The 23,752-nt window shown below is 39.3% G+C and overlaps 1 protein-coding gene across 2 annotated transcripts in view; it reads right to left on the bottom strand.

The window, feature by feature from the left end:
* Positions 1–23,752, bottom strand: part of c2cd2l (c2cd2 like) — a 56,379-nt gene that overhangs the window by 11,042 nt on the left and 21,585 nt on the right. For both annotated transcript variants that reach the window (XM_017460077.3, XM_017460076.3), the window contains 6 exons: positions 9,649–9,744; positions 7,119–7,238; positions 4,050–4,163; positions 1,839–1,952; positions 1,534–1,636; positions 606–738 (listed from right to left, as the gene is read on the bottom strand). In XM_017460077.3, coding sequence (XP_017315566.2) covers positions 606–738; positions 1,534–1,636; positions 1,839–1,952; positions 4,050–4,163; positions 7,119–7,238; positions 9,649–9,744 — 680 coding nt within the window. The remainder of the gene's footprint in view (positions 1–605; positions 739–1,533; positions 1,637–1,838; positions 1,953–4,049; positions 4,164–7,118; positions 7,239–9,648; positions 9,745–23,752) is intronic.

Raw genomic sequence — 23,752 nt, 5'->3', positions numbered from 1 at the left:
ATGAAATAATATCAGATAGGTATCGATATCAGCTGATGCTCAAGGTTTCAGTATCAATCTGTATCATAAAAGAAAGTGTTATTGTGCCATCTCTAATAAAAAAAATAACTTAATAACTATATAAAAAAATTCACTGTATATGAGTGGGGTGAACAATCACAAAACTAAATATTTTATTTATTTAATGCATGCATAGGAACACTGAGTTAGTTAAGAAATATCTTGCCACAGTAAAGTAATGAGGTACAGCATAACAGGAACAGTAACTGCACTCCGTGTCCGAACGCATCACAAACCTTATTGTTGATTATTCTCTAATAACAACACATCCAGGACACAGCTGATTTGTGAGGCCATGTTTAAAAGAACTGACGCAACACAACTCAAGTTTTTCTTTTCATATTACTGTTAATGTGATTATACAGAAATTTGACATAATGACGCAAAGGCTTTTTTTTTTTAACCCAACCAAACTATTAGCAGTATGCAGTCTTCAGGGCTTGTTCAGTTCAAAAAAGTATGTTGTTTTTAACCAAAGCATCCCAAACACACAAATAACCAAGATTTTTGAAGATAATTGCTCATACAAAAGTAAGTGCACTCACAGTGTAAAGTCCTCCCCCCAGTCCAGCGTGGCTCTGGGGCTGGAAGAACGTGTGAGGAAGCGGGTTCTCTTCTCCAGCACTGGGATGTCCAGGCTTAGCACACAGCACAGCTCCCCAACATGAGCCTGCGAACCTGAGTGCACACCATCATTACTAGAGCTCGACCGATAGTGAATTTTACCGATACCGATAACTAGGATGGGCAGTACCTGCTTGATAACCGATCATAAAATATAAAAGAAGTGAACTCTCTTGCAAAAAATAAGCAGTACTGACTGTACCATTAAAAATGTACTGTACTTTTTTAAATGAAACAAATATATAAATAAAAATATTTATTAACTATTGATAAATACTAAAGTAAATAAAAGACAGACATCCAAACTGAACCAAAAAATAAACACTCCAAATAAGAAATAAAAATATAGACATCCAAAATGAATTTAAAAAACCCTACTTCAAATAACACAACAAAATTTGTCAGTGATGGTTTTTATTTCGCCTCTAGAGGCCGCTCTCGTACTGTATAATGACGGTGGACCCTTCACGGCCGCTCCTGCAACAGAAAAACTATCGGTGTGGATTTTTGCTGATAACCGATAGTTCCATCAATGGGTTACCCGTGCTGATTAATCAGCAATATCAATCAATCGGTTAACCTCTAATCCATACCCACTCAAACCCCAACATAGCTGTGTTAAAAGGAAAAATATGGATTTATTTCAGTAAATGCTTGTTGGTCTGGTTTCCCGAACGAACAAACACACAGTTCTGAATTTCAATTTTTTTTGTAAATTTGTGGATCTCTTTTATGTTTGTGATATGAAAATTATACCCTCACACAAAAACACTGGACCTATGGAAAATGAAGAGCAAACAGATGTGTCCGTGTGAATATTGGCGAAGAAAAACGTGAAGAAAGTGGCACCTTTTTTGATCCTGGAGACTTTGAGCTGGCGTACCAGAAGGCGTCTGACAGCGTTGCTCTGCTGCGGAGAGTTTTGACTCCATTCTTGTTTTTCTCTGGGAAACTGGGAAAGAGGGAAAAGAGTTACTGTTAACAATGAATGACTGTAAATGATTGTAATCTTCTTTGAAGAGCCACACCTCTTTAATATCATAGTTCACACATGAGATATGCCTGTTCAAACAAATACATTAACTTATGAGAAATACAGAGAAGTGAATCAAAAACATGATGTAAATGGGGTTTGTGTGTGTGTGTGTTCTTACAGCAGGACTGGACACACATGCTCTCAGGTTGAGGATCATTGCAGGCTGCGTGGCATACAGTGTATCCTCCACCAACTTTGCTATCATATCCACGTCCACCTCTGCCTCAGAGTCCTTTACACAGTTCCAGACCACACTCATCAGTATTAATACACAATTCACGTATATCAACCCTAGAGCAACTACATGATGGCAGTATACTTCAAAGGAAAAAGACATTTTGATGCACAAAGATGTCTTTTCACTCACTGACATGATGCTTTCAGATTATACGCTGTAGTTTGTGCAAAATTCCAACCAGCACTACTAACATTGACTGGTCTGGTTTTGGTTCAAATATCACATATTACTTGTATGGAGCAGCAGTTTGAGTCCCAGTTTTGAGGGGGGAGCCCTCAAATCATACCACCATCTCCTGTCTCTTATCCTTTGTACACTGCAAAATAAACCAACACTACAACGAACAGATGTCTACAGCATCTGTTAAGAGAGTTTTTGCAGTTTGTTCTGTTTATAGGGTTGCCAGATGAGTGTTACAATAGTAGAACAAAAAAAAATAAGAAAAAAAAAACCTAGCCCAAAACTCATAATATGCCACTTCCAAACTCTATAAATAGTATTTAACAGTTTAACCACCATACATTTCAACAAAATGATATTACAAACACACAGTTTCCATAAATAGTTGTTTTTTTTTACCCAGGTCTCAATTTGTAGTAAATTATTATGTATATTTTTATAAATAAAAACTAGCTATGAGAATAAGCAAAGCCATTCACAGATTCATGGCATCGCACGTTTATAATCGAGAGGCAGTTTGTCATGACTTTCAACCAGTAAAATAAATAAATAAATAAATTTTACCTGCAAAAGTACTGCACGGCATAACCTCAAACCTGGCAACACTACAATATCATTAAGTCATGAATTGTGTGCCAAATTGCACACTTATGCACTATTCTAAGCCAATTTAAAGTATAAATTGTGTGATTAGTGTGCTCACACTGAAAACCCCCCAAAAACTAGAGGGACCTTAAGTTCCTGGATGATGCACTCATTCAACCGAAAAAAGAAGAAAAAAAAAAAAAACACCTCAAGTACTCAATAGTCACAGCTTTCCTTACGTAACCAATGTAGAGGGACTATATCAGGCTCAGATGCTGAACGTTAAAAAAAAAAAGATGTTTACACTGCCAGCAGCCACAACCACAACCTTACTATGCTGATTTGCAATTGTGCACATAAAATTCGTCTGCGGAGACGATTACACCTCCGTCTGACGGTGACTAAGGTCTTGTTGGGCATAAAAACAAACATTAACATAAACAGTCAAATGTACCAGTTCGGTTGTGTTATCTGTTTGGCTATTTTGCTAATGCTAGCGCCATTGCATTATGTGCATTTGACGTAATTTGACTTCGACCGGGAAACAACATATACTTCCAGATAGTACAATACCGAGTGTGCCATTCGAAACGAGACTACCCTTCTAAAATTCAGACACTAGACGGCAGAGTGCATAGTATAAGTGTATAATGTATAGTATGTCATTTGGGACACAACTATGGTGTACCAATAGCTCCAACTTTGGTGGTGGTTTGTGTTCCATTTTGTTCCTCCATCTTTTGAAGTATACCACCATCATCACAAGTTTAAACATAGAGAAACAGATAATCGGTGATATGGTGATGCTTTTCTGTGAGTAGGATGGGGGCTGTACTACTTTGCAATTTCTCTGTAAAAAGACAAACTGACAAACTACATTTTATGCATTCAACTGTTTATAGCTGTTATAACGCAAGTATAACGCAACTAACTTGTTTCGGCGACGTTTCTTATCATTAAATGTAATTCTAAACATATCACAAGTATGACTATGATGACTTTCCTATAACAGCATGCCTCACCATGTTATAAAGCTGACTATGCTTAGCATTCTGCGCCCCCTTGTGGTAAAAAGCGTGTATCTTTTCATGAATCCTTTTTTAGTATACAAGGTGGTTTGTAACCATTTTGTTCTTCCATTGTTTGATCTTTTTATTCTAGTGCCAATGGGCTGGGGAAAGTGAGCTGCTCTGCCAGCTAGCTGGGATTTCTACACTAAGGGGAATAAAAGTCATTAGAGGATAAGTTGTAATGCTAATACCTTAAGGATTCTGAACACAGGCTACAAACGGCATGTAAATAAAATTCAGGTGAACTTTCCCTCACCTCCCTCTGAACTCTCTGCCGTGGTGTCAGGGTTAAAGAGAGCAGGGGCTGCTGGGAAAACATCCAGGACACCAGCAGACCTTCTTCCTCCACCTCCTCCAAGCAGACCTGCAACTGCAACAGTCCCCGAACATGCCAGCTTTTACAACAGTAGTAATTAGCATGAACTGTTTTGCTTAAACATCCCAGTCCCAAAAAAAGCAGTAACTAAATCAATTTCCAAAATATGAAGAGCTATTTATGTGCATTAATATAGGTTATGGAAAATAAGCAAGTACTTGAATCCCTCGGAGGGACGACTTTATGTAGCCAAAGTCTTCATCATTTTCTAATAATGTCTCTGCTGATGAAGCATATTGTGTTTCTACCCTCAGGCACGTAGTCCTTGGCTAACATTTCGGCTGTGAGCTGTGGTGCTCTCTCATCTCATGTAGAGACGTTATTTGAGTCTGTCTAGTGACTTCACTTTCACTAGTTATAGTGTTTAAATGCGAGGTGACTGCATGTTGTGCTAGCATGAGAGTTAAGCAGCAGTTTTTGTGCTGCACTGTACTGCATTTCAATCAATTATGTCACTGTATCCACATTCCTTCGTATTGCTGATTCCGGAAAAACTGTCTAGCATCAGTTAAACCCAATGTTACCAATGTTTTTTTTTTTGTTGAGAAAGCAGCTAATGCATGCTCAAAAAGTGGCCAGATGACATCATAGACTAATTGGCATATCCTTTGAATTTTCACAATCATTTGCATAATGTGTTACATGATGTACAAAATAATACATTATTACATTTTAATAGAAAAATCATCTTTTGTCATGGAACCACAAACAAATTATTTATGTATTTATGTTTAAATACTAAAGTAAAAATTCAAAATGACGATGACAAAGAAAGCAAAGGTAGTGAGTTGTTGGAGACAGCTATGGACACTTGTACTAGGAAGTAGGTGGGAGGGACAAACACTGGTGATCAGTGATTGGTCATTGGGAACATAAGCTCAAGCAAGCAGACCTTGCTGACTCACCACAAACATTTTAAATGGTACCAAACATGTTCTCTCAACTGTACAACCAGCTACTGTGAGTTGGAGAGCTCTATGAAGTTGCTAATGTCTGCTTATACAGTCACTACAATGTGGTCATTTAAAAAAAAAATCCAAAAAAAAATCAATAAAATATCACTAAAGGGATCTACAATAAATTTTGTGACAAATCCACAAAGTGAGCAACGCTGGTTTAAACTAATAAATAAGCCTCAAAAAATAATTAATAATAGTACCAACAGCCAGACCACATACTCAGTTCACATGCTCATTGCAGCAGATTCAAGGAGTAGCACACGCTACACCATTGAGGCATATATGAACCAAGTGGATGTTGTGTTTGAACCACACATATCAAATATAATGTTTTCTGTGGGAAAGTCAATGTGGAGCTTTCTGGTTGTTGATGAATGGAGAAAAAAAACAAACAAAAAAACCCCCCACCACCACCACTGGTGACGTAAAATGAACAGCTTACTAAACCTGTTTGTCTGCTGGGCAACTGACACTTATCATAAAGAGTAGGGGTATAATCCTGGTGTCCTGGCGAAATTCCTCCCTTAGCCCTTCTCTATCATGACTCCCTAATAATCCCCATCTCTGAATTGGCTACATCACTCTCTCCTCTCCACTAACAGCTGGTGTGTAGTTGCCGTTCTGGTGCACTATGGCTGCTGACGCATCATCCAGGTGGATCCTACACACTAGTGGTGGTTGAGGAGATTGGACACCTAGTCTGCTTGTCCCAGGCACCCAGACTACTATTTGTCCAACCCTGATTTACCACAGGCAATATTTTAATTGCAAAGGACACAAAGCATGAACTAATAAAACCACTGATTATGTTGCAGAATCCTCATATCATATCTCCATGAACAGAACTTGCACACAGTAGAGAACCACAAAACTAATACCCATAAACAAAAGGTGTGACTGACATTAGTAAAACTTATTTAACGAACAAATGGAACAATTTCGAACGCTGAGCATTGTCCTTACGAGTTAACACAGTATCTTTATTTCAGAAGTACATTACGTGTACTGAGATGACGTTATAAAATATTCCTTACAATTACAATTACAAATACAGTTACAGCCATGGTAATAGCTGTCATTATTTATCTCATAATTGTCTGACCTGTTATTGTAAAGCATACCTCACAGAGAAACAATATCAGCTCTTGCTACTCCATGAGCCACTGTCCCAACAGTCACATTAAGGCTTCATTAAATTATTGAGATGGCAAAAGGAGAGCAGTGTAAACTGACACTGTAGGCACACCTCCAACAAGCAGCACCGCAGCTCTCCTAAGGCTTCACTTGAACCAACAGCTAGATCAGATATTTATAGCAGATCTTATTTCATCTTTCAGCCTTTCCATGTGATCTAAACTGCAGTTCAATGCAGTTACAGCTTAATGGCAGTATTAATGCTAATCATATAACCATATTATATATTACTATATATAAAACCATATTTGGAGTGGATGATCTGGTGATGTATGATAATAAAAATCCCGTCACAATAAGTTTTTCTTGGTTAATGCAGATACTGTCAGTACTTTCACACCTACTCACAGTTACAAGTAGCTGATTTGAGGTGAAAATTTTACCCAGTGTTCTAGGATCCAGATTTACTGTGACCCTGACTACTACGATAAGGTGGTTAGTGAAGATTTTTTTAAATGACCGTTCAAGTTTTGTTCAAGTATTTTTATTTTTTTGCTACGTTGCCCATATTTATATGAATGCAAAAAACAAAAAGACAAAGATTCTCTACGAAGACCCTCCTGGAGACATGTGTACAGTTTGACGTTTCCCTTATTCCCCAGCAAACATGCTCCGGCTGATCAGGTGCCCTGAATCAGGTGTTTTAGAAGTGAGAAATGTTCAAACTGTGCAGAGCAGTGGGTGGCCAGGACAGGAATAGAGGAACCCTGAGCTAGACAAACCTGATGATGAGAACACAGCAAAACACATGTAGGCAAAGTCCTGAAAGCAATTCCACTTCATTTGTAGTTTTTACCTGGGCCTGCATGGGCTCCATGGAAACCTGGTATGTGTCCATGGAGACAGCTGCAGGTGACTGCTGAGTGACAGTCACAGGGAACATTACCGTGTCAACCGAACATTTGCACTGCAATACCTTGAAGGGGGAGAAAAAGGCAAGATTCACGTAAAGTCTATGTTTTAGAGACACAATTGTCATACATAGTAAATACAGTAGCTTGCGGAAGTATTCACTTATGCAAGCTATTCCTACACTTAAGCTTGCCTAAGTAGTCAAGTTGTCAACATTTTGAAGTATTAAAGGCTGGACCTGAAGGACATCATTTGGATTACATAGTATGAATCTACACAAAACAATTCATAATGCTCATGCTGAAATGAAACCTTTTTACAAATAAAAGTAAGTATTAACCCCAGTTTTTAGCTAGTTCTGGTGAAACCAGTTGGCATGTGAAATCATACAATAAACTGAATGGATTCCATACCTATATTCTCTACCTAGAGAACGTAGAGAACACAAAAAGAACATACCTAAACAAACAGGATCATGACATGTCCGAGACAAAGTCCTGGAAATGTTGGGTCAATGGCCTGGTAAGGAGGAAATTAATCAGAGAAGCTACCATGAAGTGCCACATGATGCTGCCACCACCATGCTTCATTGTGAGGATGGATTTATACCAAGGCCAAGAAATACTTTTTATTTTGGTCTCATCAGACCAGAGAACCTTTCTCTACATGTTTGCCGGATCTTTAATATGCCTTTCGGCAAACTCTAAACAGGATTTCATAAAGCTTGGTGAATGTCTTGGTTGTCCTTGGTTGTCTTGGTTGTCCTGGTAAAGGCTTCTCCCATCTTAGTTATGGACCTCTCTAAGAACAGTTCTGCCATATTCTTTCCATTCTTCAGAGGATTTAATGGTGCTCTATAGGTTGATATGTTTCCAGGACTTTATCCTGGACTTGTTTTGATGGCTCTTTAGGCTTCACGATGCTGTTGGTTTAAGTATGTTTACTCTGTACCTTCAAGGAACAAGCATATTTATACTGAGATCATGTGACACATTAAACACGCAGCAGTGGACTCCATTCAGCTAAATATCTGCCTTCTGATGCAAACTGGTTGCAACAGAACTAATTTAAGGGTTTCACAGTGATGGTATGAATGCTTATACAATCACAAGTCAATATTATGGGCTATTTTGTGTAGATTCATTACATACACCTATGCAAGACCCTGTAATAACAAACTGCAACAGACTCTCAGATTCTACACATACCCTCACGATGCAACTCTAGTCTCTGGTGCTGCAATTACATGATGACAGTTACCATGTCCAAAGCAATAACATGAACTGTAAACTGTATGTCCAAAATATACTGCAAAATACTTATCTGAATCACAGTGGTGCTATGATGCATACAGGACAGCAAAACAAGCTAACGATACAGAAAATTTAAATATTCATGCTGTGCTCACATGTCAGCAGTAAGATATTGATGGAAGAAAAGATATTTAGTGTTTTGCAATAAAACAACAATAGAAATGTTTACGCTGATGCGCTGACACTTAAAACCGTCAACAGAACTGTCAGCTTTGACCTCCACACCATAACAAATGGACAAACCGGGTGGGGTTCCCCCCGGAACAATTGTACTTTTAGCTGAAGCGAATGCTGTACTACATAACAAGCCTTCTGTAATATAAATTACAGGATTATATTAATGCGACTGTTCTAATATATTATCAACATTTCGATAGTAACAACTTCATTCCTAGGCTTTTGTATAATTACTAAATAATCTAAGCTGACTAATAAACTGATTAAAAATGCTTATTATTTATTAAGGCTGTATAAACACTGATACGGTAACGCCTTCCATAAAAAAGACCCTACATATTTTATATAATATTTTTGGAAGGAGTCTCCAGTGTCAGAGCTTTGGGAACGGTCAGTACGTTTTCTGCCATTGGAGAGGTCACGTTCCCGGTTTGTTTTGTAACATGAAAAGCTGCATTTATTGTCTTATTAACTTCAAGATAAAGAAAAGAAAGAAACTATACCGTTAGTGTGAACAGGACCTAATTTGCCTTGAGGACGTTCCACAACATTATATTTAACTAGAAACAGTTAAAAGTAAAACATAATGTTCTTTAATATATGAAAAAACTGTAACTGTTGACAAACAGCTGTTATATTAGATGAATAAAATGCTTCAATTCATGCTGTTAATGGAAAATAATCCACTTCGAGCTCAGGCTGCATCACACCACCCCAGCATTGATTATTTTCCTATAAGAGCTTGCCTTGTTGTGTTTTACTCCTTACTCGACCTGACAAAAAAAAAAAGCTTTTCATGGCATTATAATAGCATCTGCTCAGTATAAAGCTCTATCCCACTAAATCAGCATAACACCCCTTGATGATTTGTTAGGTTCTGCTTTTTACTGCTGCAGTCATCAATTGTTCTGCATTACTGTTGACATGTGAACGCAGTATTACGCGACATCATGACTGGCATAAAAAGGGAGATTGCTGCCTCACCATGCTGTGCGCTGACTGGTCCGTACAGGTCACATGCTCGATGGACGCGGACACAGGGAGCTGAAGGCTATCGTCGAAGGTGATCTGAATTGAGCTCTGTGATGATGATGAGAGACAGAAACAGACAGAACGCATGCGACGGTGAGTATAGGAGCAGGACAAGTGGTTACACTGTTGTAGAGCTGTAAAACACAATCCTCATTATGTACAACATCATTGACTATTTCATATCTTCCAAATGACCAACAACCCTCTCAAACACCACACTCCACATCTCAATGAGCCGTTATGTAATAAATAAGAGATTACACACTTCAGAACCACCTCTCTCTGCAGACACACACGCTAGCTGCTTCGAGCCAAAAATATTGGTCAGCAAATCTTAAATCCAGGACGTCACACCAACCTGGCGTTAATAGAAGGCACCCATTGCTGTGACCTGCCAGTGAGGTAGTGTGGGCCAGAGGAGGGCTGTTTTATGCTGCATTCAACTAAAACTGGTAACTCCCATAACCGAACTCCTAATAGGAAAAACCGAAGAAAACACCACCTAAACATGAAATCCCTATTGGAAAGTCGGGAAGGTCTTCTCAACCTGTCAGTCAAATCAATGTTGCTGCACACAGCATTAACAGAGAACAAAGCACTGCAAAAATGACAATACCAAGTTTCAATTTCCCCTTTCCGAGTCATGTCGACCGCAGCATTACTGTACGATGAGGGACGGAAGGACGGACGACTGAGTGTGGGGTAGGTGTCCATAGTCAGGACGATAAATCAGTTAGATTCTTGAACCTGGCACTACCGCTTAGAATTGTTCAACATAATTTCCTCTTTATTCGTATTCTTGACTGCAATTAAAATTAAACATGAAACTAACATCAACCGAGAACGACTCTTTTAGCGTGTACGTCTTTACGGAGGCATTTATTGCACTTTTTGTGCTTAAGTTATGTAACTAAATAATGTTTCAGATTTGTTGAAAGTGATTAAACTTATGATGATGTTGGATACCATTCCAGGACGTATGACTGATCCTGATTTCAATCAAAAATCTGTCTCAATTAAACAAAGCATTCCTTCTGATTGGATTTTTATTCTAGCCAAAATCCTCAGATTCTGCCTTTCTGTGAAAGCAAACTGAAATCAAGATGTGATGATACTCTTAAAAGTGATCAGTATTACAGCATGAAATCAAGTCTCTAATTCAAGAATTTATATATATATATATATATATATATATATATATATATATATATATATATATATATATATATATATATATAAACCTGACAGATGCAAAAGTATTCATTGCTATATTCTCTTTCAGCTTCAGATAAACAGGAGGGCGAGTTGCAGTTCAAGCACAGGTCAGTTGTAACAGTTTGAGGTGATGGACAGCATTCAAGCTGTCCCTAAATATTATAGGCAACAGAAACTAACGTCAATGTGAAATAACCATCGTCTGAACAGGAAGCCGCAAATGTAGCGGCAACACTCGAGGAAAATAAGAGCGTGCGAATATTAGGAGCTTCTCTGAGAGAGGGTAGATGCTGCAGAGCAAATTCACAAAGCTGAGTGAGTACTGCTGCAGTACGGTTCGTCAGCCTCGTGACAATTAGCATTTGCTGGCGATCAAACTCATATGGTGATTAACGTTGAATCATTAATAGGAAAGAAGAAAGTTTTATGAGTGCCGTCTGTTCTTTGCCCCTCCTGTCTCACACTCTCTCCCCTGACCCCGCGCTGTCACATTCAGTACGTTTACATGGACAACAATAATCCGATATTAACCAGATTAAGGCAATACTCTGATTAAGAATCTACCATGTAAACAGAGATTATTGATGACCTTAATCCGGCTAAAGTCCTACTCGAAGTAAACATAAATTGAATTAAGACATGTGGACTATTACTATTTTAGTCGTATTATGGAAGTGCATTATAGACATGTACACACCTTAATCACACTATTAACATCGTGTAGGAGTTTTCACTGCATTTTGCGACAGGACACGTACACACACGGCAAATGAGAGCACGGCTGCGTCCCGAACCTCGTACTTACCTACTATATAGTAGGCGAAATACATGTATCTCAGCTACTATATAGATGGTAAGTATGCGGTTTCAGACGCAGCCCATGGTTTCAAGCAGTCGTCTATTTGCACATATAGCATGACAAATAATTAACTGTACTTGAAGCTTTCGTAAAATTCAAAATAAAAACACCCAAAACTGTATACGGTACCATAACGAAGACCAACTGTATGTTGATAAGTGAAATTCTGGAGGAACATCAGAGGGCGTGGTGCGGTGACGTAATGACGTGCTGTTAATCGATCTATGTTATATATAACATATAAAATGGGAACATGAAAGGAGTATTCTAAAAGCGACTCATGTAAACACATTAATCAGAGTATTGTCTTATTCAGAATAAGGTCAATAATTACATTACTGCTGTCCATGTAAACGTAGTCAGTGATTTCTCAGATTAATCAATTCAATCAAATCTACACTTAAATAGAACTTTTTCAACAGTATGAAGTTGGTTAAAAGGTTTTCCGCAGTAACGCACTATGCCAAAGTTGAACGAAATTCCAGAAATGATGAGGAAGAAGGAGATTGAAATACATCAGTCTGGGAAGGGTTTCAAAGCTTTTTTAAAGCTCTGGGACTCCAAAGAACCACAGTGAGAGCCATTATCTCCAAATGGAGAAACTCGACACAGTAGTGAAACTTCCCTGAAGTAGTCGACCTTCCAAAATTCCTCCAAGAGCACAGCAACTACTCATCCAGGGAGTCACAAAAGAGTCAAGAACAACATCACAGGAACTGTAGGCCTCTCTTGTATCAATAAAGGTCACTGTTCTTGACTCCACTATCAGAAAGACACTGGGCAAAAATGGTATGCATGGAAGAGTGGTGAGGTGAAAACCACTGCTAACCCAGAAGAACATTAAGGTTCATCTGAATTTTGCCAAAACACACCTTGATGATCCTCAAACCTTTTGGGAGAATGTTCTGTGGATTGAGCAGTCGAAAGTGGAACTGTTTAGAAGATAGGGGTCCTGTTACATCTGGTGAAAACCAAACACAGGATTCCAAAAAAAGATCATCATACCTACGGTCAAGCATGGTGGTGGAAGTGTGATGTTGTGGGGATGCTTTGCTGCTTCAGGGCCTGGCAACTTGAAATAATTGAGGGAAACATGGATTCTGCTCTCTACCAGAAAATCCTGAAGGAGAATGTCCGGTCTTCATTCCGTAAGTTGAAACTCAAGTGCGATATTGATATTATATCGTCATATTGCCCACCCCTAATTTGGTGGCCCAAAATTATACAACTGCCAGTGTGAACAAAGCCATAATCAACTGAGATATTTACCTTGAGATATTTCTATTATTTACAAGTTCTTAAAAGTAATCAAATCTCCAATAAGTAAAGACAAATGATCCATATTTACAGTAGATCTAAACTTAGAAACACTCACAAACATCTATTGCCTTGATTCCAACAGCTGCCCTTACACTTCCACTCCAAGTCAATTTGTAGTTAGTGTTTTTTTTCCCCTCAGAGCAGGTAAACAGGTTTACATTACCAACAAAGGCCATGGTGCTGACTTAGCAAGTTGAGCGAAGAAGAATACCTGAAGCCAATCCTTTCGACATTATTTTGCCATTTATCCACCGCAGCTAGCGAATGCAGAGAGACCAGAATTTGTCAACAAAGAACACTGCTTTGCTGAAATAACACGAATATCTGAATATCTAAACACACAATATAATGCTAAATTTGTCAAGATGGTTAATAGGTTCAGAAGATTTAGAATAAAGTCTGAATTTCATGAACGCCTGTGTTTATAACTAAAAACCCATTTTTGTGTTGTAAAGCCGTGATTCCGTCCGTGTTCTGTGCATCACGGATATCAGGAGCCTACACTAGCACACAATCTCTTTGTGAATACATTTAGTCAGCTGATCAACGAGGCTGGTTTGTGCTGACCTTCTGGCAACACATTTGTCGCCAGCATGCACCACATACTTGAGGTTATGCAATGACCGCTGTATATACACACACACACACACACACACACACACATTTTGTTGAATAAATTCCCCACATTGCAGCTTAGACACGCTCTAGATACTTATGATTACACACTATACTACGCTATCGTTATTATTATTATTATTTTTTTCATTGAGCCAGTCTCACAGTTTCATATCATCCTTGGAGAAATGTCTCTGGTGACTGTGTGTGTGTGTGTGTGTGTGTGTGTGTGTGTGTGTGTGTGTGTGTGTGTGTGTGTGTGTGTGTGTGTGTGTGTGTGTGTGCGCGTGTGCTTGATCTTGTGTCGGTGTATTTTTGTGAGATACTGTGAGTCATGCCATCGCCCAGAGGACATGTTGAGTGCAGTAAACAGATGACAGCAGAATCCAGGGCATTTGCAAACGCTTGTGCAGATGCGTCCCAAACACAGCTACCACATACCACCTTCCACGCTTCTAGACTCGCTCTGAAAACATCTCTGACCCGCCATGCTTTATGCTGATTTCCACGTTCACAGGGAAATGGTATGGAAACATGGTAACAGTATTTGGAGTTAGATCTGAATAGAAATGGGTGATTATTTCACGTTTTTTTTTTTAATTGGATGGTGACAGTGTTGACCGCAACACGGTTGAATTCTTGAATCAGAATGCGCTACTTCTGATAAGGTACCGTTTCTATAGTAACAGCTCATCCTCATTCACAGGCACTTGTATGGAGGACACCCATGTAATCTAAAACTAATAATAAACATGTAATGTAATTTGATGTAAAAAATGTAATTTAATAAAAATCAAGTGGTTAGCACTGTATCCTCGCACCTCCGGGGCTGGGGCTTCGAATCCCATCTCTGCCCCGTGTGCACAGAGTGCGCTTCGGGGGTTTCCTCCGGGTTCTCCGGTTTCCTCACCCTTTCCAAAGACATACGCTGTAGGCTGATTGGCATTTCCAAATTGTCTGTAGTGTGTGAATGTGTGTGTGATTGTGCCTTGCGTAGTGTTGGTACCCTGTCCAGGATGTCCCCCCGCCTTGTGCACCAAGTTCCCTAGGATAGGCTCCAGGCTCGCCCAAGACCCTGTGAAGGATAAACGGTATGGACAACGGATGGAATAAATTAGAGCTGCAACAACTAATTGATAAAATCGATAATAATCGATTATGAAAATCACTGTCAACGAATCTCATTATCGATTAGTTGGTCTGCGCGCGGTACGTTTACTCATTACCTTGCCTATCTTCCGAAAACACGCTTCGGAGAGTGAATACTAAAGTTGTGTCCCAAATGACGTACTATACACTTACACTAGGCACTTACAATATGCCCTACTCTACCGGACAGTGCAGTGTTTCTCAAACCCTAGTGGTCAGTGGTGTAATTGCAGGGGGTCTGTAGGAAAGTTTTAAAAATGCTCAAATAATTTCATTCATATTTATATATATATATATATATATATATATATATATATATATATATATATATATATATATATATATATATATATATATATATAGTTAAATGTGTCAAAACATATTCAAATGAGATGTTTTTGGTTATATGGTTTTGCAAATATCACATTAACTGAGATGACAATCATTCATTGATAGATTAATTTAAAATTTATTTACAAATGAAATGATAATTTGCAAAAACCTATGAGTAGTAGACAAGTTCAAGAGTTGCACTGATGGATAAAATGAAGTTTCTTCAAACAATCACGAAGGAAGTGTCGAGCGTCAGCGCTTTGAACCAGTCAGAACGTTTCCGAAACAGGAAAGCCTTCAAGACAAAGGACAAAGTTTGTGCTCTCTGGTTTCTCAGTAACATGACCAGCTGCATTTTTTAAAATGTCTTATTAATGGCAAGACACTGAATACTGAATACAATGATTTGAAACAAACTAGTAAATAAAAGTTCCGGTTTCCCATTTCGGGTCAGCTCCTGCCTTCCACAAAATGTTCCCGAGATCATGAAAAGGACAGAGCTACACCTTTAACCAGCATTTTGTCTTCATTTTGACTGTGAAGTAGATTTTAAACCCGATGCTGCATTGTACTGCGTTGTTGCTGAACAGGTCACCTGATTTATGTTGTCAATACGCCCGGACGCACGCAAGCAAAATGGTGTAATAACGGTTGGTGTGGCTGAAGGTTTTGTAACTTTTTGCTCATGGTGACCTTCACATGGCACTCAAAGCAGAATAATGACAAGGGAACACTTCTTCCTGTGCTTCCTATGTAGTTTTGCTCAACTGCAGCAGAAACAGAAATGAAAATTCAACGAATTGAGCAAAATTCCGAATGGAGTATTCTGGTTAAGTACATTTCAAGTTAATTAGGTTTCACTATGCTGATTGGACGATCAGCGTTCTGAGAGTGTTTATATTTAGTATAACTGCACCGGGGCGTTTCACTACATGCCGCTTGTCCATGTTCCTAAAATTCCAATTCTATCAACAGTTAACTGATACCATTACTATAGTAGAATTAGCCACATCATCATTATCGCCTAAACAAAAGGAAACAATACATTTTTCATGAATGTAACTTTTGACTTAAAATATGATAGCTTGTCAGATAAAGGGATGCCGAGTTCACCGGATGCACCTTTAAAGGGAACGTACAAATCAATGTGGGCGCAACGGGCAGCAAGCTAGCCACCTAGCTGACGCGCTATCAGCGAGTGTGACTTCTTCGAGATCCATTTCCATTAGCGAAACAAAAAACAACAAAACATTTGGCCATACTGTGTTCGAAATATCAGTTACTCGATATTAAATGATTGTTTACAGAACTGTTGTGTAAAAGTTATATCACAATTGCACGATTATATTGAACATCAGCTTGGCTGTGATTAGCTATGGCCAAATCACAGCTTTGCTGATAATCGGTATAAACAAAAACTGAGGAGGACCCTCCTTCGCGCTCTGAACAGCAGCAATTCTTTGTGGCATGGATTAACAAAAGTGTTGAAAATATTCTTTTGATATTATGGTCCGTGTTGACATGGTTGCATTACGTAAACCTGCAGATTTGTCAGATTCACATCAATGTGGCGACTCTCCAGTTACACCATCTTAACCCTCTTACCCCTAAGTTCCCACAGTATTATGTGCTATAACCCTGTATTCCCCAGAGAAACAGCACACCAACCCTGAGTTCCTGGGCCCAAATCAACATTTTAATTTGAACATTTTTAGGCCTTGAAACAACTTATAATAATGTATTTGTGTAATATTACTTTGAAAATGAAGCAGTTCAGTGTTTTTACTAAACTTAGAGCACAATTCTTAACTAGAGAAATTACGAAAAAATGCTTGCTAAAATCCTTCTACTCATTTAGAAGTACCATACGAGCATCAGCGTGGTCAATGCCTTTGAATAAATTCAAGTAAATAATAAATAAATAAATGGTGATAATCAGACCAGCAGGTAGTGTTTTCACGAATGCACAGAGATGGTCCCGTTATGACTCCAGACCCCTGCAGTGTCAGTCGCACTGGTTGATGCTGAAGATGAAGACGGATCAGGGTCTGAATCAGGAGAGATTGTGTCTCTATCAGTTTCGGTTTCAGCGTCGCCTGAACTTTCACTGCTGTCACTATCTAGAATTCTCGCTCTCGCCTGTGTAACTGTGTATGTTTTTTCTTTCTTTTTTTCACTGTTTTAGATGTACCTGTGTTCACTGTAGGTGTGACTTTAGCTGGAACACGAAAAGCTTTTCGCTTTGGCATTTTTAGTTCACTTCTACTATTACACCAATATTCATGCTTGGATCAGCTTCGTCGTAATGCCGGCGTAATGTCATAATCACGTCCTGACGTCATGACGTCATCAACCTTCCGGGTCAAAAAATAATCATTAAATAAGTAAGGAGTCATAGCAGAGTAATGCCGGTACACCGGCCTTACGGGGATAACGTTTACACTGTAAATCCGCTATATCGGCCTTACGGGGATTTGGCACAGACGACCAAGCCGGTATGTCGTCCTTAGGGGAATAGATCAAAGAAGGGCAAGCCGGTTTTTCAGCCATACGGGGTAAGAGGGTTAAATATGCTCAATTTGGATTCAGAGCTGGTGACTGGGCAGGCCACTGATATACTCACTGTCATGCTCATGGAACCAGCTTGAGACGACTTGTGCTTTGTGACGTGTTGGAAGTAGTCACGATAAGATGGGTAAACTGTAGCCGTAAAGGGACGCACATCATATTACTCAGATAGGCTGTGGTATTCAAATGATGCGTTATTGATGCGTTTTTAAGGGGTCTAAAAGGTATCCCAAGAAAACATTCGTCACACCATTACGGCACGACCACCACCACCATGTTGACACATGGCAGATTTTGTCCATAGATTCATGCTCTTGATGCTAAATTCTGACATTATTGCAATCTTTATCTGTCCAGTTTCAGCGAGCCTGTGCCAACTGCAGCCTCAGATTCTTGCTCTTGCTTGAAAGGAGTGGAACCCAACGTGGGGTTCTTGAGTTGTTCTAGTCCAGTCACCTCAAGGTTCGACATGTTATGCATTCTGAGATGCGTTTCTGCTCACCATGGTTGCTCACCAAATGAGTGGTTATTTGAATTACCGTAGCCTTCCTGTCAACTCAAACCAGTCTGGTCATTGTCCCATCACCTCTCTCATCAAGAAGGTGTTTCCACCGAAGAACTGCTGCTCACTGGAGGGGGTTTTTGTTTTTTTATTTTTTCCACAGCTGTATGTGTAAACTCTAGAGACTGTTGTGTGTGACAATCCCAGGAGATCAGCAGTTTCTAAAATACTCAACCCAGCCTGTCTGGCATCCCGTGGTCAAAAAGATCCCCTTTTACTCCCCATTCTTATTGTTTGCTGTTAACTTCAGCTGAAGCTCTTGACCTGTATTGTATGATTATATGCACTGTGATACTGCTCCATGATTGACCAGCTGGATAATTGCATGAATGAGCAGGTATACCGGTTTTCCTAGTAACCTGATGAACGTATTTTGATCATATATTTTTTTTTAGCTGACGCAGCTCAAGCCAATCCACCCAAACAGTCAATATTGGCTGGTGTATGAACAGGGCGAACACCAGTAATCCCTAGTTTCTTTAATGAAACGTATCCGGTGTTTCTCTCTCGCCTACGTTCTTCTGGATCAGTGTCCAACTGTACGGCGCTCATATTCCTCAGTCCTCCAGCCTAGGGCTGTTTTTATACGTGTCACTTGCGCAAGCGAGTGTGTGTGAGAGGGAATGAGAGGATGGCACGTTGTCATGCCTCTGGTGTACAGAATGTCTCTTGGCGTTGGCAACCTAGATACACGCCTGGAAAAGGACTGAGCTCAAGGTCAAAGCTTTTTCTCGTCTCTGCCTCGGTATCTCTCTCTTTTGTGATGGTGCTGGAACGTACAGTGAATCCTTCATGTAATTAAATGACACTTTCTTATTATGCATTTTATCGATTGTCTAGTTGCACTGTAAGTCGTAAGTTTTCTAACTTGCCAATTTTTACACTCTAGACCATTTTTCGATACGAGTCCCAGTTATCTTTTTAAAAAAAATGTCTGCAATATAACACAATCAAACCCCTGGCAAAAAACTAATTTTTAAAGCTGCCAGTATTCAGATTGTTTGCCTGCTTGAATTTCTCGCTGTGTTTAATAGGTTGGTTGTGTTAGAAATAGCCCAAGACGTGTTTGGAAATCTTTTTTTGGAGGTTGTCATATATTCGGTCGGAGGCGCTTTTGGGGATACAAGAGTGAGTGGGAGACTTGGCGATTCGAATATCAACGTTCGCTATCAGAGATGCCAGGAAAGCTGCCATCACAGACGTACAGAAATATCCCATATCTCCCCCCTCTCTCCCTCTTTTACTCTCACACATACACACACACACCACATGCACACAAGCTTAAAAGTCAAGCTTCTAAACCTTATTAAGTTCTACAAAACTTGCTTTAAAAAAACACTTTAAATCATATATGATTTTCCTTATGTAACTGCAGTAATTGCTTATGCCAGATGTGTCTGATAAGAAAATCTGAGGAAGGGTTTGGCAGCAGCTATGCAAACCTTTGATGTAAATTTGGAAGGTTTGACTTTATGCAAAAGAGGCGTAATGTGATGATGACTGGCAATAGTAAAGTTGTGTTGTGATGTAAGGACCACGCCGTGATTTAGAAGTCGTGCCATGTATAAAATCGTACTTCCTACAAAGCAAGGCTGTCTTTGCCATCAAGAGCCTGATCAAAATTTCTGATAGACTGAACATCTAAGCTGCACCAGGAAGATATCTTTCTCGTCTGGCAATAAATAGTAGCGCCTCCAGTCTCACAAAGTGTAACTGTAACCTTCTCATACTTGTGGTCCTAATGAATGGAGGCGATACGCCCATGCTTAGTCATCTTCACACCCGAGTGCCAGCCATTACTTACATTCCAGTCCTTTGATTTAGCAGCTCCAGACGCTGACTTGTTCCACACCCATGTGTCATCTCTGAAAAGTTTGAACGCTGTAAGCTCTATGAGCTACAATCCACTGTAGATCTAAAAATTACATAATATCATAGATGATGTATACAAATGAAATTAGTGATGAAATGTTATCCTCATGCTGTACACTGTGCACTGAATACAAGCCCTGGCCAGTATGCATTAAACAGCCATGTCTCCAGGGCAGTCCATCTACTGCAAATAGCCTAGAACATGTACATGTAGTGGTGATCACGTTTGCCTCGCACCTCAGGGTTTGGCGGTTCGAATCCCTCCTGTGCCCTGTATGGAGTTTGCATGTTCTTCCTGTGCTTTTGTGGTTTCTTCCGGGTACCCCGGTTTCCTGATATGCATTTCCAAATCATCCATAGTGTGTGACTGTGTGTGTGATTGTGCCCTGAGATGGGTTAGCAGTCCATCCAGGGTGTCCCCTGCCAGGGGCGTAGCCTGGCCTGGGCATTTGGGGATGTAGCCCTGAAGATTTTTTCTTTAGCCCCGTATAATTCTCCACTTGGAGCGGTTTGTCACAATGTAACCGAACGTCAGTAAAATAAATAAATAAATAAAAAGGCGCCGTTGTGATTTTCTATCTTCAGTGAATGGAGTGTTGAATTTGTATCGGAAGACCAATCACACAGGGTTTACAAGAAAACACGTGGAAATACTCGTGTCTTATTGGTTGGCAGGTCTCAATTGTGCCAAACGCTAGCTCTCACAGTCTGTCTGAGGGGAAAATTGGATATATGCCGATTTTAAATCAGGATTTTTTTTTTTGTTTAAATTTTTTATTTATTTATTTTTTACCAGTGAAGGAGGTGAAACTGAAACACTAACACCCTCTCGTGCTGAGCAGGGAAACAAGGTGTGTAAATGTCTACACAAGTTCAAAGTTACATGAACATGATATGAGCAAAGCATAAATACAGCTAACGTACTTTGCAGCTAAACTCATACAGTGATAGCGTAGTTGTGCCTCCCCTTGGCTAGCGACACCAAACTAGCCTAGCCTGTCTAACTAGCCTGTTAGACAGATAAAATGTTTTATATTTTAATCAGTCTGGAAGTCCTGCAAACAGTGATAAAACCCGAAGCATGTTTTATGATAAATCCAACTTTTTGTCCAATTTTCACATTTTTAAGCAATTCATCCTCACATGCAAAAAAAAAAAGCAAAAAGTGCAAACAGTCAATTTAGAAGTACTTTTTTTTTTTTAAAGTTTTTTTTGAGGGAGAAGAATCTGGGCTCAGCTGCGCATGATTAACAGTCCAGCTAACGTCCCTGTCCCCTGCCTTGTGCCCAGAGAATTTGAAAAGACAGCCTTGAATATATCTAACAGGTGTCTCACAGCCTGCAAACATAATGTCTGGTAAATGAACATTTGCGGAAGCTCAACCCCAAATTTACCATTGGATAAATAAGAAAAGTTTCAGACAGTGATCACTGAAAAAACAATAACAGGTGTTGATCGCCACTTGGATTCCTACAAGCATTTTACCACACTTTGATGTCTATATCCAAATCTATGACAACAGAAAAGGCAAACGTTCTCTGGACCTTGGCTGAAGAGCTTTTTTCATTTTAGATGATTTGTGATCATGAAGCGTGAGAAGTGCCCAAGTAGCTCCAATTGATGCTGGTGCTTGACAGGCACTCAGTGTTCCCTAGTCTTTATGGGTCACTTTCCTGCCAGAGTGAATGCTCACTGTTAAATTGGCTAGGATAAAAAATGAGCTAAGGAGCAGAATGCCCCAAACATGTCTGACCTGGCTGACACTTATAGACTTGCACTTGGAACTTGTCAGATAGATGAACTGAGATGAAATAATGGAGGTAAAAACCCAAAAGAGACTCCTGTAAAAGAAATATGTGGTTGTTTATGCCAAAAGGAGCATACTATACACCTGAGTGGGAACAGTATGTATAAACAGTCTGCGCTTTACTGTATTGGATAACCTGTGATCCAGTTATCTGGTGCGGATGATTTAAAAAATCATTACTATTTATTTTCAATTTTAAAAAATGCCCACACTGCACAATACAACCTCTACATCTTTATCACAACAGTGTGTATCCGCACTTCATCGTGGCCACGCTTTTCACCGACAGAGCTCAGAGTCTGAGCCAGTTAAAGATAATCCTTTTTGCCCAGGTACAGACAGAGCGATAGCAGAAATGTGGACGAGGTGAAGGAAGAAGTCTCGAAGCAGTTATGAATTATGCTGACGTAACTTATCAAAGCCTTTTCAAAGCCCACACGTTCGGATTTTCATTCGACGAGACTGAAAATGCATTTTCTTTGTTTTCTCAAGCATTTTTACACTAAAGATAGTGCCTCCATGAACACGTGTGGGAATGCATGTGTGGTGGTTGGGGAAAACCCTTGACATGATCACATTAGCATTTTCCTTAACACGTGGTTCTGAAAAAGACATACTTTCAATTTTTCAAGTGGTTTTATGATGATTCCAACCACATACAGCTGGTACAGTACAGAGTGAAATGAAACGACGTTCCTCTAGGACCATGATGCTACATACAACAACACACTAACCACATGAGACGACACAGAACTAAATAAGATCTACACATTTCTACATAAAGTGCATGTGTAGATGTGTGCTAACAACACAGGACAGTACAATACTACTAAAACAGGACAATAAGTACAGTAAGTGACAGTGTAGCGCCAAACAGTAACACCGTTCTAGTGTGGAAGTGTCTGATATACAGGTAGTGCAGAAGATAGGTGCCCAGGAGTAACAATATAATTTAAAAAATGGTAAAAATGTAAATATAACATGCTATGACTGAGTATTCAGCAGATTAGCTTATACAAAATATGGACATAGCAGTCATATAACAAGTTTAAAGATTTAAACATTTAAAGATTCCACTGACAGACGTGCCATTTACCTCTACATTTATAAAGTAATCTACGTATTACAAAACATTACAAATTTTTACGGACATTTACAATTGAAAATGAGTTATCACTTTGATTAGAAGCATAATCCATATCAGTCTCGGTCTGTGTGATAAACTAGTATCAGCACTGCGGGTGCTGCCAGCAGCTTCACTATGGTTTTACATGCTTCCAAGGAATACTGATTACAAATGTTTTTCAGTAACAACCTCAAGTTATCGTCTGAACATATGTCAAAAAGCATCAATGTTGGTTGATTACAAAATAAAAGTCAAGATGCAAGTATTATGGATGATTACAGATTGATAAATCAAAGAAGTGATCTCCTCGCACAGCTCCTCAGCTCTTCATGGTGTTGTTATTATGAAGCAGTCACGTTGGGTAAGAAAACAACGTCCACGTCAGTGAGGTTTCATGATCAACAACGATTATTTAGACTAATCGCTGCACCTCTAAAATTGGGGCTTTTAATGTGTTCAAGCCTTGTCTACTTCCACCTATTTATTTAATTTCACAACTAATTATTTTGCAAGATTATCTCAGATATATAGTATACAATATGCAAGTGTATAACAGCCTACTGGTAGAAAAAAGAATAAATAAAATGAAAAATCTCATACAGTCTGCGCTCAAAATCAGGAAAAGGATAA

This window comes from Ictalurus punctatus, chromosome 28 (genome assembly GCF_001660625.3).
Source record: "Ictalurus punctatus breed USDA103 chromosome 28, Coco_2.0, whole genome shotgun sequence".
Classification (NCBI taxonomy): Eukaryota; Metazoa; Chordata; class Actinopteri; order Siluriformes; family Ictaluridae; genus Ictalurus; species Ictalurus punctatus.
Note: the sequence above shows the minus strand (reverse complement) of the source record. Positions and strands in the feature narration are given on the sequence as shown.